This window comes from Emys orbicularis, chromosome 24 (genome assembly GCF_028017835.1).
Source record: "Emys orbicularis isolate rEmyOrb1 chromosome 24, rEmyOrb1.hap1, whole genome shotgun sequence".
In the NCBI taxonomy this organism is placed as follows: Eukaryota; Metazoa; Chordata; order Testudines; family Emydidae; genus Emys; species Emys orbicularis.
The window spans coordinates 12,860,295-12,877,278 of NC_088706.1; the positions used below are offsets into that span (position 1 = coordinate 12,860,295).

Here is a 16,984-nt window from a genome sequence, read left to right on the forward strand (position 1 = left end):
CACTTATATAGGGAGGAGACAATTCAAGTCAATCAAACTAAGGCCCTTGTGTATGTGTGTCTGTATGTAATTTGGATGCTAGCAGTACCCTCTGATCCCATCTTTAAATGTCACTGGACCATAACTCAACTTGACCATAACTCTTTAAAAAAAAAAAAAAAATGAAGCTAAATTATGCATTTTCTTTGCATTGCTTAAACACTCAGCCTTTCTCCTCCTTGCACCCAACCACTGCTTCTTGTTCTCCATCCTCAATTGTTCACCTCTGATACTCCTAGGCTCTGCATCAAGAGTCCACTAGCTTCTGCTAACTCCAGGCCTGGTGCTTAGTTGAGCGTTGATAACTCTGGGGTAGAACTAGCTTTTTTTTTTTTTTTTTAATGGGTGAAGCAAGCAGAAAAATGCTAAAATGGGATTTTAAATGGTAGGCTAGATGCACAGTGAAAACAGACTATGCTAGTTGAATAGATGAACAATGCATGGGGAGGTTAACCCCGATTTCTGCCCTCTCCAGAGAAGAATGGTGGCTGTAGTCCCCTCTGCACCTCTTCCTGAGCCCCCAGTTTTGCAAAAGGAAAAACTGGAGTGACCATGTGAAGCAGGTTCCTGTGCAATTTCTGGCTGTTCTTGGAGCTGGTAAATTAGTTTCTATAGTGGATTAATTTACACTGATTCTCAATGCTAAAGCATGGGGGTCTCTGAATGTTAAACAGCTTGTGTCCGTATTGTCCAATCACTGTTAAATGGGGAGTGAAAGCAGATCTTGCAGTGGCACTGTGCTCCTGTTGTGTTAGTGTCACAAATGCCACCTCAGCAGCACGGCAGGCACTGGCAGAAGATGAACCGCAAAGCTTAAAGCAAAAACTGCATTATGGCCAGCAATCTGCTCGCTTTCCACTGCCAGCCTACGGTGGGGAGATAGGGCAGAAGTAGCTCTTTAGTTTTTTTAAATTTAAAAGTTTGAATTTAAAAGTATGCTGAAAACAGGAGTACTTGTGGCACCTTGGAGACTAACAGGAGTACTTGTGGCTGTAGCCCACAAAAGCTTATGCTCAAATAAATTTGTTAGTCTCTAAGGTGCCACAAGTACTCCTGTTCTTTTTGCGGATACAGACTAACACGGCTGCGACTCTGAAAACTATGCTGAATGCATCTCTAATGACCTAGTTATTCAAGTATTCTGTGAACGTAGACCTATTTGTTAGCTCGCCTGGTCATCTATAAAGAAACACTCAAGAGACCTAAATTTTCCAGAGTGACTAGTGATTTTGGGTGTCCAATTTGAGATCCTTTACATGGGCACGATATTTCAGAGCGGTGGCTCTCAGTCTTTAAAATCTTGGCTATTACTTGCAGTGAACAAGACTCTTCCTTCCCTATGTTAACTCCTACAATGACTGGAGTTTAGTAAAAATGTCATGGGTCTCGATTCACTGTTAGCCTGGTCCTTGCGCAGGAAAATATTTCCAAATCAGAATGGAAGGATTTTACATTTGGTCATTTAAACCAAAGCAAAGAGTGTAAAATCCTAGGCGTCTGACTTGGAAGCATTGTACTCTCATGTTGCATTGGAGTAACTGACTGCAACAAGGGGCAGGATAATGGAGAAGATCTTAACTCTTCTTTATTTATGCTTTTCATCTTGTATTTTGTGCAGCTTGGAGATGCAAGCTTGACTGGATGCATTGAATTTCTAAACCAGGTTTGCTTTCCAGTTCTCCTGCACTTTAGCTGTTTGGAATTGCAACACGGCAGGGGAATGTTTTAAATGGTTGGACAGGTTTTGTTTAATAAACCATTAAATCTGTTTGAAGTGCAGCTCTGCCCAGCAACAGAAACTGAATCAACCTGTGCTAAGAGCTGAGCCAGCATTTGTCTGCCACACCTTGGCCTAACGCTTATGTGTGAATCCTCTCACAAAGCGCAGCAGGCTGGAGGCTCTCCAAATTCTGTGAGCAAGAGCGAGAAATGCCCCAATGATAGTATTGGAGGAACAGTTCTATTAAGAAATCTGATCTTGGGCATGTCTTCACTGCACTTAACTCAGGAGTTTGGCAGTTGGGTCTAGACTAGTACAAAGCCCTATCCGACTTCTGGGGGCATATCCCATAGTTCTTTGTGCTGCTGCAGCAGTAAACCAAGATGCTTTGTGATTTTTTTCCCAGTGAATGGGGGTGGAGGGCAGGAGGGGACACTTGTCTGTTCTGGGCACAGGGAGGGAATTGTGGGAAGGCATTGGGGGACTATCAGTACTTGAGTGATTTGGCCTCATCCAAACTAAAAGTGGGTGAGGACCAGTGTGAGTGAAAGCAGCACCCAAGTTCCAATCCATGTCGCCAGCTAGCCTGGGTTCAGAGCACCACCAAACTCAGGTGAGGGGGTGTTGTGTGTGGATGGGAGAGGGCTTAGGGGCAACACCTGAGTAAGAACCCAGGTTAACTCTGCCTTGAAGACCTACCTCGTATGAGACAAATTCTCTGCTCCCTCCTAGATGAGTTGAAAAAGGACGGATAGTTTTATGGTGCCACCCACTCGGAAGCAAGGAGGCAACAGTTCTGAAACCCATATAAATCTCAACCATGTTGCCTCCCTTAGGTTTTCTTTGCCTCCTTATCTTGGAAGCACAGAGGCATTGCCTCATCTTTCCTGCTCTCTCCCTCCATCTGGACTAAGGAAGGAATAGGAGACCAGAAAAAAGGAAGAGTAAGGAGAGAAGCCAGAGACCTGAGATTTCTGCTTCAGCCCAGGGGAGTGGATAGAAAGCAGAGCTCCTAGCTCTGAAGCGGAGCATCCTTCATAGTGGTCTCAGCTGGGGCCAGCCATTTAATCAGACATGATTCCCACCTGGAAATGGCCGAGTGGTCTCTCCTACTTCTGAAAGGTGGCTACTTGCGTACCTGGGACTAGCACCCTGCCTAAGCGTTCTGCTTTGCTTCACAGCCTACTCCGCCCTACAGCAGCTTCTCTGCCTCCACCTGGACCTGATGTCTTGTTCTGGTAAGTCCTGCACTAGTGGGGATTTCTTTTGCCTTGCCCTTTCTCAGCGGGGATTCCCCTCAACCATCTGCTCCTCACCTCCTGCTTTTGCTCCAATTTCTGCAGCCTCTTCATCTTCCTGGAATTCCATCCGCCCCTTCCCACCCTGCCCAGGCATCTGTATGGTTGGAGTGTAGAGCCGAAGGACTCAAAATCACCTGACAGCCTTGCTCCTAGCCCCTGGCGTAGGGGGCAGATTGTCGGCATAGCCAGAGTACTGTGATTATGACTATTTGCTGCTTCCTAGGGCCTAGAGGGAGAGATGAAAAGCAGCATAAATTAGAGCAGCCCTGAGGCTGCTCTAACTTACACCAAGGGGGCAAGCAGGGCCTCCATGTACTCAGAATATGGGGAGACCACAGGTGACATAGTCCCTCTTCCCTTCGTATCCCCAAGCACAGGAATAGAGTAACTGAGAATTGGTCCCACTGTGCTATGTTAGATCACTCACGTTTTATTGAGACACTGTCATTTAAAATGAAACTATCAAAATATCCTTTCTGTAATTTTCTTTTTTTATCTTAAAATTAATTTGGTTAATAAAGCTCACAAGGACTCAAATCTATATTCTAGCCAAACAACTAGAATCCAGCAGGGAGTGACTTTTTTTCTGTGAGAAATGTTGATGAAAATGGAGGGGAACAGTTTTTATTTTTCTCAAAAACTTTCAGCTTTTCTTTGAACAAACAAATTGGAACCTCAACAATTTTCAGTTTTAAACTATTTTTTTCCCTCTAAAAATTTCATTATGACAGAAATGGAATCTTTCCCATGAAAATTTCCATTTACCCAGTAAGGCATTTTTCTGTTAAAAAATGCTTTTTAATAGAAAATTTTCGATCAGCTCCTAACCCAAGCCTCCAGTGAACTTATGCAAAGCATGGGCCGGGGAAATGGTTTATAGAAACTGCTTAATCAATAGCTATTTCCATACTATTTTTGCCCTCATTCTCACAGTTAACTTTATCAGTCAGGTTTTACAACACCCAAAAAGGGTTGGTTCCTGATCTCAGTCCCATGTTAATGGACATCTCCCCACCTCCTTCCCAAATTGATGGGGAGAGGTTCCAATATTTGTTTCTGGTGTGGGCACATGTCTGATCTAGAGTATCTTCTGTGCCACAGGACCACTGAATTGCAGCCATCTCTGGGGTGGGTGAAAGGTGACAGCCAGGATTGGCCTACAGTCCAGGGAAGTCTCCTAAAACCTTGGGAAATGCCTACTTTGAAACCCACTTCCAGTGAAAAGCCCTTGAGGTATGGGCCAGGATTTGTGGGGGCTTAGGACCGGCCCAGGTGGGTGAATACTTGGCAGGTAGCAGCCACCTCGGGAGTGATGGATTGTAGGTGGGATGTGAAGAACCAGCACACAGCCCCTACCTCCAGGGAGTAGACAGACAGCAGACTTCTCTAGGATGTTTGCTTAGATTGAGGAGAGGGGTCAAACATCCCTAGCATGGAATAGTGGCTGGTGGGGTATCAACTTCTGGGGCAGAAGCCAGGCAGTGGCGAGGGGGACTAGGAGATCTGTTACTACCCTCTGTGGTAAGTCGAGCTGGATAAGGACCTGCATGTGGGTGGGGGATGCCACAGGGGCCTGGGTGTGTACCCAGAGTAGGTGCCCAGGGTAGCCACCTGGGGAAGCAGCGTGTGCCAGGGTGGGGGCTGTGTTCAGCTGGGGCTAGTCTGGAGCAGGGTGGGGGAATAAGGGTTGCCAACAGTCCCTTTATTACTTCATCTCTCTACTGAGCGCTGCAAAAAGCTGCAAGAAATACCCCATGCACAGGTACCTGAGTACTGGTTGTGATTAGTATTCACAAACAATATTAGGTGGAAGAGTGGGGTGGGGGTGCTGAGAAAACAGCCCCCAGTGTTGCCAACCTTAGGGATAAGTGTGGGATTGGGGGGTGGGGGTGGCAGAGGAGATGGGGGCCAGTGCGGATGAGACTTTAGGGTTTTAGGGTATGTCTGGGGTAGGGAGGTGCCCTAGAAATGGATAGGTGAGCCATGTAGTTGCTGGCACCCCACGTGCTGCGCCAGCAGGGATGAGCGAGACTAACACCGCTTCCCTCCTCCCCCCGCACACTCTTTTTTTTTTTAGCGGCGGCCCCTTTAAATCTCAGTGAGGGCGGAACGGCTGCGCTGAAGCCGTAGTGGGCGGGGCCGGGGCCTGCCCCTTGCCCTGCTCTCGCGATATCAGGCGCCGCCCGGACGAGATCAGCCCTTTCCGAAGAGACGCGGCCAAGATGGTGGGTGATAGTGGCGTGGGCCGTAGCCCTTAATCCGGCTCCATCCGCTTCGGGGCCGGCTCGGCCGGGGCTCCGGGTGCCGATAGCCCCGGAGGGCGCTGCCCCCTGCACGCCTGGGGCTGTATGGTGGTGGTGGGGGAACGGGCCTGGGCTTGGGCTTGGGCTGCTGCAGCCCGGTCCGGGCCCTGGCGGGGGCGTGGAGTCACCCGTCTTCTCCGGGGCTGGGGCCCGAGCGGAGTGGGAGAGTGCGTTGTGGGGGGAGTGGGCCCGGGAGAGGAGTGGGGGGGTGCGTTGTCCGGGGGAGGAGTGGGGGGCAGGGATTGTGATGGTGTAGTTGGGGTGTGAGTGTTGTGCATGTGTCTTGGGGGGCTCTTGGCGGTGCTGCGGGTGTGTGCAGTGTAGGTAGGTGGGGTTGTGTTTTGTAGGCGATGTCTGTGACTCTTGGGGGTTCTGTGTTGAGGGAGCGTTGTGTCTTGGGGGGTGGGGGGGAGAGGAGAGTTGTGAGATTGTCCATGTACAATGTGTGGAGCTGGGCTCATGGAGCATTGTGGGCCTGAGCGTGTGTAACGTGTGCTGTGGCAGGACGGGCACCCAGGGAGTTGTCTGGAGACAGGGTGCCAATGACGCATGTGGTTGTGGGGGTGCTGTGTAATATTGTGTGCCTGTTAAATGTGGGGTGCTTGCTGGTGGAGGCTGATGGAACTCGTGGGCCCCTCTGGGGAGCTGTTGTAGGGCTGGGCATGGTGCTGAAGGTGGGTTTGTGAAGGGCTGTGAAGCTTATGGGCTGGGAGCATGCTGAGCAGGGTTGGTTTATGTACGTTGTGCTCCTCCAGGCGAAACTGGCTCCAGATATGTCCAGTAACCAACCTCTTGTAAATATGGATGTGCCCAGTTAAGCCATGGGAATGCTTAACCCTTGGGGGGAGTGTTTCATTAGGTCTGTGTGCTCCAAAGTGGAAGGAGCATTAATATTTATCGAACAGTGAATCATTACGAATAATACACAGAGTTTATATTCTATTTATATTCTTCAGAGCACTTTTACAGAGACTAATGAACTACCACGCATGTGCTCCTCTTCCCCCGGTAACACCTAAACGTGGGCAATAACTGGGCTGGTAAACACATGGGAGCAGGGCAGCAAAGGTATCTGGCAAAACGTCACGCCTGCTTGGATGTCTTTGTAATTTGGAGGCCTCATCTGTTTTCCCTCTGGTTCTCTCAATCCAGGCGGAAGTCGAACAGAAGAAGAAACGTACCTTTAGGAAATTCACCTACAGAGGTGTCGATCTGGATCAGCTCCTCGATATGTCCTAGTAAGTAATTCTTGCTTATTGGCACCCTTCTCCCCCGTTATCAAACCAAGCAATGAGGTTATGTTAAGAGATGAAGGCAGGTCTTGTGGCCAGAGACCATGACTGGAAATCAAGATCTCTACATTCTGTGCAACAGGTCTGTAGGCCCTGTCTTCACTGCAGAAGTAGCCAGGTTTAAACAGGATTGTGAAGTAGTTTGGGGCCAAGTGTATTATATGACTAACTTTTCTCATCTCCTAACAATGACAGTGGACCATATTCTGAACCAAGTGTTCATTGGGATTAAGCTGTGGTTCCTTAATTTGGATAGAACAGCTTTTTTCCTATCCGCTCAAGCAAAAACCTTATAACAAGACCAGACCTTCTGTTTAGTTTCCCCATCTATAAAATAACGACACTATCAATCTTCCTCCTGGAGACTTAATTTAGGGTAAATGCATTAATATGGGTAATGTGACCTGGAATCTTTGAGTACAAAGGGCTATAGAAAAGCAACGTTTTGTTGTCCGCTATTTTACTTGCGTGTTCTGATAGAAGTAATTTGCCATATTCATTCGTATCGCTTAGTCCAAATTAAGGATACCAGAGTGTGGGAGGAGGGGTGGTGTCAAACTGGGGTCACGCCCCCAGCATTCCATGGGCCCAGAACTGCAGGGGAGAGCCCCTAACTCTGAGGGCGCTAGGACCCAGGTGGGGTGCAGCTGCAGAGAGGAGCCCTAGATTCCAGCTTGCAGGAAGGGGAATTTCCAGAGCAGGGACCTCTGGCCATTCAGAAAACTTTCTACAGTTTGTCTGGATGTTGCATCGATTGGCTGTTTGCTCCATCTCTCAATCTCTTCGCCTCAGCTTTGCTCCATGCCTGCCCCGCCCCCCTCATCCACTTCCCTTCCTCTCTTTCTATTTAGTTAACCCCCTTCTAAGTAAACCCACCCTCAAAAAGTTGTCACACATTGTTCACTCTGCTTGTGGCCTTCCTTGATGTCATGGCTGACTGTCTTTGGGGCAAGGACCATCTACTGCTGTGTTTGTACAGCTCCTAGCCCAATCCTTGGTTGACCATTAAGCAGTATCACAGCGAACATCATTAATAATTGATACATGGCTCTGCATCTCATTGGAATGTCCTCAGCAGTACTGGACTACGGATTTGCTCACTCCTGAATCTTTCCCAACTGTGAACAAATGATAATTCCATCCTCCCACGGCTGGCAATAGAACCCAGGAGTCCTGGCGCCAGGTCCGTTTCCGGTGTTTTGCTCCTTTCCTCACTGAATCTAAATGTTACATATGAGCTGACTCTTGTTTAGAGTCATAGGATCTCAGGGTTGGAAGGGACCTCAGGAGGTCATGTAGTCCAACCCCCTGCTCAAAGCAGGACCAATCCCTAAATGGCCCTCTCAAGGATTGAGCTCACAACCCTGGGTTTAGCAGGCCAATGCTCAAACCACTGAGCTATCCCCCCCGGCTGATCTAGTCCTCTTCTTTATTTCAGCGAGCAGCTGATGCAGCTGTACAGTGCTCGCCAGCGTAGGCGTCTGAACCGCGGCCTGCGTCGTAAGCAGCATTCCCTCCTGAAGCGCCTTCGCAAGGCCAAGAAGGAGGCCCCTCCCATGGAGAAGCCAGAGGTAGTCAAAACTCACCTGCGCGACATGATCATCCTCCCCGAGATGGTGGGCAGCATGGTCGGCGTATACAACGGCAAAACCTTCAACCAGGTGGAAATCAAGGTGAGCTATGCAGGAGCGAAAGGTTTAAATACTGCCTGATAGCAGCAGAAACTTACCAGCATCCTGCTTGCTTAAGCCCCGTCTCCGATCCTGAATTTTCCTGTAATGGATCGATTCTGAAAGTGTAAGCCATTTGCCCTTTAATTTGCTTGAACTTCTGTTCCAGTTGGAGCTTGGCCAGTTCTGTCTCTTGGAGGAGTGTCTCTGTATATGAGGCTTTAACACCTATGAAAGGCAGGTTGTTGTGGGAGCTTTTTGTTTAAAACAACAAAAACACCCCCAAAACTTTGTCATGAAATCCTTCTCTATTTTCCTTTGAGAAGGTGGTGTCTGACTTCGGGGAATGTGCTACATACAAGGCTTTTTCTCCTTAGCTTGTTAAGACCTAGACTGAAGCTTTGCAAGAGGTTGCTTGCCCGCCTGGTAATTCAGTGAATGAATCAGTTGTGTATAGTGCTGCTGTGTATGAGAGAAGTAATCGGGGGAAGGGTCTGCCTGGAGTTAAGAACATGTTGCTTCTTGCAATGTAGACAGACCCTTTGGGGCAGTCCTGTATTCCCTCACCCCTACGCTCACCTGCCTGGTGGTGACCGAGCAGGGGCTCCGTTACAGAGCCACAGAATGTCTTGCTGTATCGAGAAATCCGACTTGCAGATCTAACGGGAAATGAAGTAGCCAGCAGGTGCGGTGATCTGATATTACAAGGAAGGATTAAACAACCGACCAACATTTTCTTTGCCTGCTTTGTTTGTGGTTGAAATCTAACCTGAAAGCCTGTTGAAGGGCTTAAGGTAGATCAACCTGTTTGGGCTCTCTGGTTGGGGGAATGTTTTGAGTTGGACACGTGGGGGTGATTTTTTTTAAAGGCACAGGTGGCAGTTAGACATGAAATGGGAGTTAGACACCTGGGATACTAAATCATAACTGGAAAAAGCAACAAAGAGTCCTGTGGCACCTTAAAGACTAACAGATGTATTGGAGCATAAGCTTTTGTGGGTGAATACCCACTTCATCAGACACATGTAAATCATAACTGCCACTTGTGCCTTTCAACATATCCTTTGGCTGTCTATCAATGTGGATTGCTGTAGCTAATTACAGTGGCCTAAGCATAGCCGAAGCCATGTTTACGCTAGGAGTTCCTTAGCACTGTAGTTATATTGGTAAGTGCTCCTAGCATGGACGCAACTAATGCCCACAAAACTGTGCTTTTACTGATAGTTTAGCCCATCCCAAGCAAAACAAGCTTTGCTGGTATAAGTGCATCTGCATTAGGGCTATCTGTCAGGGATCGCACCTTTTCACACCCGACAGACACAGCTGTGTCAGCAGAAGTCTGTAGTGTAGACAGAGTCTTATCTGCCAGAGAGGTGGGAGTGCTGTCCGGGGAGGGGGCAGGAGGGTCATTTTTGAATGTGATAAGGAAGAGTAGGATCTGCAGCTGTGACTAGAGCTGTCTGAATACCGAAAGAAAAAAATTCACTCTGGTGTTTGACCCCATGTATTCGATTTCTGTCAGTCACCGAGACTTGTGAGTGTGTGTGTGTGTGTGTCTCTCTCTCTCTCTCTCACACACTCACACACACACGTGTGTGTACAGCTGTCTCTACAGCATTGTTGCAGGGAGCAGGAGCAATGCTGTGCCACTTGGTGCCCACTCACAGGGAAGTGGCAAGGTATGACTTGTGCTTGCTCAAAACAGTAGTAGCAGTGAACCCTGGAGCAGTCTGAAGGCTGAAACGTTTACATTCTTATTCAGTGAAAGATTAATCAGTCTGCCTGGATAATTTGGAAACAGAAAGAGGGTTACATTAATTCAATGGGCTGCAAATGGCATGCCCATCTCGACCTGTACCAAGCACCTGATAGAAGCGTTTGGAGGTACTGCATTTTTAAAGAATAGTTCTAAACAATCATCCCAGAGCTCTGTGTCATGAAATCCAGCTTGTCTTCGGATGCTCTTCGAGGTCTTTGCAGGGTACTCTCCTGTTTTAGGCTTTCAGCTGCTTGTCACGTCAGATCAATCCTGTTTCTGAATAGTCACCCTGTCTTTTCTCTTGCAGCCCGAGATGATTGGCCACTACCTGGGCGAGTTTTCCATCACTTACAAGCCAGTGAAACATGGCAGACCTGGTATCGGTGCCACCCACTCATCTAGGTTCATTCCTCTGAAGTAAATGATGCTTTGGGGAAATGTTTTCTATATGTAAATAAAGAAAATGCTCCTGCGCAACACTGTCTCTGGTCTCTCTCTGGGTAGGGTCTTGAGAATTTCCCGTCCATTTGGGCTGTGCCTTCTGAAGCTAAATGCCACTCGGAGCTTGTGTGTAGGCCTGGGGGTCCTGTAGAGAATCTGGGTCCATGTGTCTGCATAAGCTCACTGAAAACGCTTTGTGTTGTGCAAATGGGGACAAGTCAGGTGGAGTATCCCTTCCTGACGCTGCAAGGGATACTTCTCCTGTCTTGTCCCCAGTTGCACAGCTTGTTGATGAGTTGGTCTAGGAATGTCCTCTCTAATGGCGGGTGGGAGAGGGACTGGGCTTGTGCCCTAATAAGCCGGTTTGCGGGTCTGATAAGAATTTTTCAATGTTTCTTCTTTTTATTTTTCACGCGAGTAATTCTGATGCGGTCTAGCCCGGGGAGCCTGACTTGAAGATTGGTGAAATGACATCACAACTGCTAAATGTGGGGGAGGATGGCTTACGCAGACTGTTCTAGAACTTACTGATTCCAGTCACTAGCCATTTGGAGTAGTGATGTCCCCGATAAAGATTAGAGACCCTCTCTTCAATGAAGGGATGAGAGCTCATTATAAACAACTACGGTGACCAGATGTCCCGGTTTTTGGGTCTTTTTCTTATATAGGCTCCTATCCCCCCCCCCACCCACCCACACACACACACACACACACACACACACACACCCCACCCTGTCCCTATTTGTCACATTTGCTGTCTGGTCATCCTGTAAACAATATCCTCCTGCAAGACTAGAATCAACAGTCTTGGTACTTAAAAAACAGGAGTAAAATCCTTTCACACCAATTTGTGGTATGGTGTGGGGGGGCAGGCCATGTGCCCAGTCTTCTGGAATCTTTCAAGCACATATTGAATATTAAAGAGAGGCAGAGATCAGGTTTATTGGCTGTTAGATGTTATAGTCGGAGGAATGCACTCTGGATTCTTAGATGTCGATATCCTCTACCTCTAAAAATTGTCACTATGCTCGTGCTGCCACTTTGAAACCTATTGAGTGTTTTTTGGTTTGGTGTCCCAAGTATGTTCCCTTCCTGTGCCCAGCTGCTTTCTGTACTAAGGCCTTTCTTGTTACTTCCATGAAGATGCTGATACAGAATAAACAAATGTGGGGGTTACCCTGAACATCTGAAGGACGCAATAATCTGTGGCTGACAGAAAAGGATGAAAATTTTTTTTCCAAGCTTCCATGACATCCAAAAATATTTAATATGTTACACCTCTACCCCGATAGAACACGAATTCGGATAGAATGCGGTAAAGCAGCGCTCCGGGGGAGCGGGGCTGCGCACTCTGGTGGATCAAAGCAAGTTCAATATAACGCGGTTTCACCTATAACGCGGTAAACATTTTTGGCTCCTGAGGACAGCGTTCTATCGAGGTAGAGGTGTATAATAAACCCTGTAGGTCAATGATGCATCTCAGTGTGCAGAAAAATCTCATCTGGCATGATCTACGGGTAAATGCTAGAGAAGAACACTGAAGATGGACTAGAAACGTGAATGCAACTTTTCTTTACGTGGTCTGCCCCGGGAAATCCCGTGCTGGTTTCATTAATTGTACTCGTGAGAGGTCCAGAATCCTTTTCCACTAAAAACAAACACCTGTATGGAAACTAATCAGAGTGGTTTCATTGTTGGGTGTGTGTAAAACCGGAAAGAAAAACAACATTGAATAAATGAAACCCTAATGGGACCTGTCTAAAATACCATGTCCTGAGCATGCTCCCTTACAGCTGCATTGCTTTCTGTAGCACAATTTTCTTTAGAAGTAATTGATACTCAATTGAAACAGGATTTTACTAAAGGTTCCCAATGGCAGAAGCATGGTTATAAAAGGGCTTGTGTATTAAGACCCTGGTTCTCCAGTCTTCAATCCTTCTCCTGACACAGCTCTGGTCTCATCAGTTTTTCCTTCTCTTGTCTAGTAATATTAAGGTCAAACAGAAGTTCATGTGGTTTGCCAAGACTTTGTTCTGGGGTCTAATCCCAAGTGGGTTCAACAGATTCCCCTCTGCCTGTGGCAGCAGGTGTGTGAAACTTCAGTCAATGACCCAAACAAATGGTAGCCCATTTCCTTGTTCTGCAAGCTACCGGGTAGTGCTGGTTCCTTCCGTTCCCTCTGACTGAAATGCAGAGTTTTGGGAGCTTCCTCTAATTACATCTCATGATAACATGTTTTAAAACATGGGGGTTGGAGCAACCTGGCTCCTTTTCTTCAAACTACTGAGGTCTCCCTTTGGCCTGTGCTTTTATAGATCTTGCAAGGTAAGTGATATTGAGCTTGGATACCTCTTGGCTGGGAGACGCCTCTCGCCCACTACAGCTAGTGGGGGTTGGGATGAATCCTGGGTGGTAGGTAGAATAACTCTAGTGTGCCTAGTATGAAGCTCTAACTGTTCTATAAGGCCTATAACTGAGGCTGGTGATGCCACTTTCCTGGCCACGTTTCTCCCCAAAGGTGCCTGCACTTCAGTGGTAGGTTGATTTGTAAACTAGCCTGGGGCATTTGGGGCTGAAAGATGCTACATAATGATCTCGTCAATTGCTATCCCTTCAGTTCCCCATGCAGGGGCTTGGTAACGAACGTCGCTAATTCGGCTCAGGTCAACGGGAACTACCCTGATGGCTGTTTGATGGCCCGTGTGAAAAGAACAGGTGGGTCTCATTCCATTTCCTATTAAACGTGTCTGCAACATCACCACCATTGCAGTTTCAGCAGAGAAGTCAGGAGGACTTGGACACCCTTCAAAAGATGGTCTTTCTGCAGCCAGGCGGAGAGAGTTTCTATTTGTATTACCGTAGCCCCTAGGAGCCTTAGTCCTGGAGCAGGACCCCATTGTGCCAGGTGCTGTACAGACATAGGACACAAAGCCGGCCCCTGCCCCAAGGAGTCTACAGTTAAATATGACAAGATACAGACAGAGGTGTGTTAGTGGGAAGCTTGTATTGCTGTACCTGTTATGCGGCTTGGCCTTGATCTACCAATCCAGGACCTTTCACCAATGCTAGATTTACCTCTCCTGGCGCTCCCCCACCAAAACAACTACAGCAGCCTTGGTGCCCGGCCCAGTGCCCGCAGTGACCACATCATGGCTGCCATCCATTGACTTGCTCTTTGCTGGCGTATGACGGGGGCGCCAGGTCAGTTAGCAGCAGGGTTCAAAAGGGAATCTTTGTGGCTGGTTCCAAAAAGCCTTTTCATGCTCTACCAGCTTTGTTCTCTTTGGAATAGCCTAGATTCAAAAAGAGGCTTTGCACCCTCCCCTTGTCCCCGAATGACTGCCTGTCCAGGAGCTTAAATAATAACCGAGGAATTGGATGGCTTTAGAAAGGAGAGAACTGGGTTGCCTGGTGTCGGAATGTCCTTTGTGCACCAAACCTAATCTCCATATGAATGGCTGGGGACAGGCATTCACTGTTAAGATGTAGCTATTGTATCTATTGCATCCATTTGTTTTCCAGGTACCCCAGCAATGGTCTGATTAAAGAATGCAGCTCTCTTAACCCATTAGGAGCATCAGTGCGAAAGAAGTTCTATTGAGCCCTCCTGCATAATAACGAGACACCGGGGATGGCACTGCTGGTACAGCAAAGTGCTGCGGGATCCCCAAAGAGGAACAGCGATTCTCTGTGCCTGGTGTGTTTGTCTGCTACTCTTAACACCATTTTCTGCTTCATCCAGCAGAACCGTGTCCCCAGGTGTTTTACGCTCTATAGATCACGCCGCTGCTGAAATGCTAGCAAGCCACCCAGAGGCGAGTGCATGAGCGTAAATATTGCTACATGGCCATTACCACAGCTCCAGGAACTGTCTGGATGACTGATGTTTGCACAGGCTGTTGTAGTAAAACTGCATGACCTCCAGGCTACCCCGCCTGAGAGCCAGAAGGATATTTGCAGGCCAGGCTGGCTTGCAGCCAGGTAGTGTTTTTTGGCCAGCAGATGTCGCTGTGAGATTATTCCCATTTGGTCAATATTTCTGGAGATCATGTGAAATTTGCTTACTGCCTCTTTCACCAGTGGTCAGAGAGGATTAGCATTGCAGGGTGGGTTTGGCTGCTGGGGTCAGAGCTTGTAACCCTTCCTGAGATGAAAAGTCTAAATCAGATGCCCAACTCTCAGTCAGAATTTGGAGGAACAACCTGAAATTTCCTGGCAGCTTTTTAGGTTCATTCGGCTCTTCTCTTATCGTCTTCTCTCGGCGCACTTTCGAACACACGTGGCTTTTAAATGTAGAAGCCTGGGAACTCCAAGCCAGAGAAGCCATCCGCATCGAGCTCCTGCCCGTACAGGGTGGTGCTCCAGGGAGGAAGGCTGGGTTTGGGGTTAAGGCATGGGCCTGGGACTACTTGGCTCTGCCACAGACTTCTTGGCTGGTCTTGGTCAAATCTCTGCACTTACCCTGCACCTCCATTCTGTAAGATGAGGCTAATATTTCCGTGCCCTGTAGAGGGGGTGTGAGCATAAACACTAACTCAGGCCTGCTGGTGTGGGCCACGTAAGGAGATAAACAGATAGGGCTTTGTCTACTCCAGCTCTAAATGTCTTTAACCACGAGCCCTTTGGGAGATTATTCCACACAATCAGCTCGGCCCTTTTGCAAATGTTTCCTGTTACCCGGCTTAAATTCCCTCGTCTAAATGTCATCCTAGTAGCTGTATCACAGTAGCACCCAGGGGCCCTCGCCGTGGCACCAGGCCCCATCATCCTTGGAGCTGTATGAACAGCACAAAGAAACGGTCCTTGTCCCAAGGAGCTGCCAGCCTTTGTTCCGTAAGGGTCTGATCTGCTGGGGGTCGTTTCAGAGTCGCTTTAATTGTCACTCTTGGGCGAGATTGATGGAGAAATGACAAAACCCGTGTCCCTTATTCCTATATACACCCCCTCCACCACCGTCCTCGTTCTCCCTCTGGGGTGATTATGCAACTCACCCTAACACACAGTGTGCCTTTGTCCCCTGCTAGTGGCTGGATAATAGTGGATAATAGCCTAGTGGTGCTATCAGCCGGAGGAGTTACTCCTTTAGCTCAAGCAATGGTGGCTCCTCCTAGTTAGCACTGAAAGTCATGGGCTCAAGCCCTGCTGGCAACCGGGCGAAGTCATTGTGACACCTGGCCAGTTACACGCGTGGTTTCCTGGCTGTGCCTTTTCGCGGAGCTTTTCCAGAAGCCTCCTGGAAGATCTGAACGGCTGCGTGCTGCGTCCCCAGCAGACTGAGCAGGAGACAAGCCCAGGAGGAGCCGGCCATGAAGTGGTTAAAGGCGTCCTTCTCCCGGGCATTCAGGATGGCGCAGGTCACGGCTGGCGGGCAGGGAGAGGGAGGGCATTGCACCAGCACGGGGAAGTGGCTGTAGAGCGTGTGGAACATCACCAGGAAGATGCCTTCTAGGACAGCCTTGGCCAAGAGACTTCCCAAGTGGAGCCAGAGCCGCTGCTGCTTGCCCCAGAGCGTGGGCTTCAGCCAGCTGCCCATGCCCTCGCCGTGTGGGCGGAAGTGCCAGGAGCTGGCCAGAGCATGGCTGAAGATCACCGCCAGCTGCAGCGCGAACAGGTTGAAGGGCGAGATGGGGAAGGCGGCGTCGAAGCAGGTGCGGCGGCAGCTCTCCGCGCTGGCGTTGCAGGCCAAGTCCCCCACCTCGTCCCGCCACAGGGTCCTGGCTCCAACCGCCAAGGCAACCAGACGCAGCGTGAAGACCACAGCCAAGCCAGCCCGACACAGGCGGGGGGCGTGTGCGCTGGTGCCGCTCAGCAGGCTTGCGACGGCGTCCACCTCCATGGCAGCCTGGGGGGGGGGGGGGAGGAGAGATGTAGATGTGTTGTGCAGAGGAGTATAGACGGTAGAAAAAACAAGATAATCCCCCACTTCATCACACCTGGCCTTTAGGGAGCGTGAGGAGGGGAGAAACAGGTTAGAACCCTCTGGATTACATTAGAAATCAGCCCAGTCAGAGCCTTAGAGAAATACTGTCGCTTGGATGGAAAGACAGGTAATGGGGGATGGAAGGTGTTAGAGAGGAAGGCCAGGCTAGTGATTAAGGCATGGGCGTGGTCATTGGGGGACCTGGCTTCTATTCCCGGCTCTGTCGCTGACCTGCTGGCTGACCTTGGGCAAGTCACGTCCCTGCTCGGTGCCTCAGTTTCCCCTCCCACCCTTTGTCTATCTGGTGTGTTTAGATTGCAAGCTCTGTGAGGCAGGGCCAGTCTCACTGTGTCTGCAGCACCCAGCACGATGGGGCCCGGCTCCCAGGCTCGGATCGTACGTTTAGGACACGCACCCTGTCTGGGTGGGTCGTGTTGCGTTAACAGAGGGGACTCCACTGCCACAGAGAGCCAGGTAACGAGCTGCTCCGGCTGGAAGGATCAGGTCTTTGAGGCTCAGAAGGAGCTCAGCATTAGCAG

The 16,984-nt window shown here is 49.0% G+C and overlaps 2 protein-coding genes across 2 annotated transcripts; one reads left to right on the top strand and one right to left on the bottom strand.

Moving 5' to 3' along the window:
• The first annotated feature begins 5,190 nt into the window (after positions 1 to 5,190).
• RPS15 (ribosomal protein S15) lies at positions 5,191 to 10,561 on the top strand. The gene is made up of 4 exons (XM_065422097.1): positions 5,191 to 5,285; positions 6,516 to 6,601; positions 8,094 to 8,328; positions 10,392 to 10,561. The coding sequence occupies exons 1-4, from the start codon at positions 5,283 to 5,285 to the stop codon at positions 10,503 to 10,505; spliced, it is 438 nt and encodes a 145-aa protein (XP_065278169.1). The 5' UTR covers positions 5,191 to 5,282; the 3' UTR covers positions 10,506 to 10,561.
• Positions 10,562 to 15,704: 5,143 nt separating this feature from the next.
• Positions 15,705 to 16,361, bottom strand: LOC135894074 (gap junction beta-4 protein-like). Its single transcript, XM_065422095.1, has one exon. The coding sequence runs from the start codon at positions 16,359 to 16,361 to the stop codon at positions 15,705 to 15,707; it is 657 nt and encodes a 218-aa protein (XP_065278167.1).
• Positions 16,362 to 16,984: the final 623 nt, after the last annotated feature.

Bases quoted from the DNA above. Each gene is read 5' to 3' on its own strand.
- RPS15 (XM_065422097.1), top strand. The intron at 6,602-8,093 runs GTAAGTAATTCT...TCTTTATTTCAG, and splicing joins CAGCTCCTCGATATGTCCTA to CGAGCAGCTGATGCAGCTGT. The intron at 8,329-10,391 runs GTGAGCTATGCA...TTTCTCTTGCAG, and splicing joins TCAACCAGGTGGAAATCAAG to CCCGAGATGATTGGCCACTA.
- LOC135894074 (XM_065422095.1), bottom strand. From the start codon at position 16,361: ATGGAGGTGGACGCCGTCGCAAGCCTGCTGAGCGGCACCAGCGCACAC.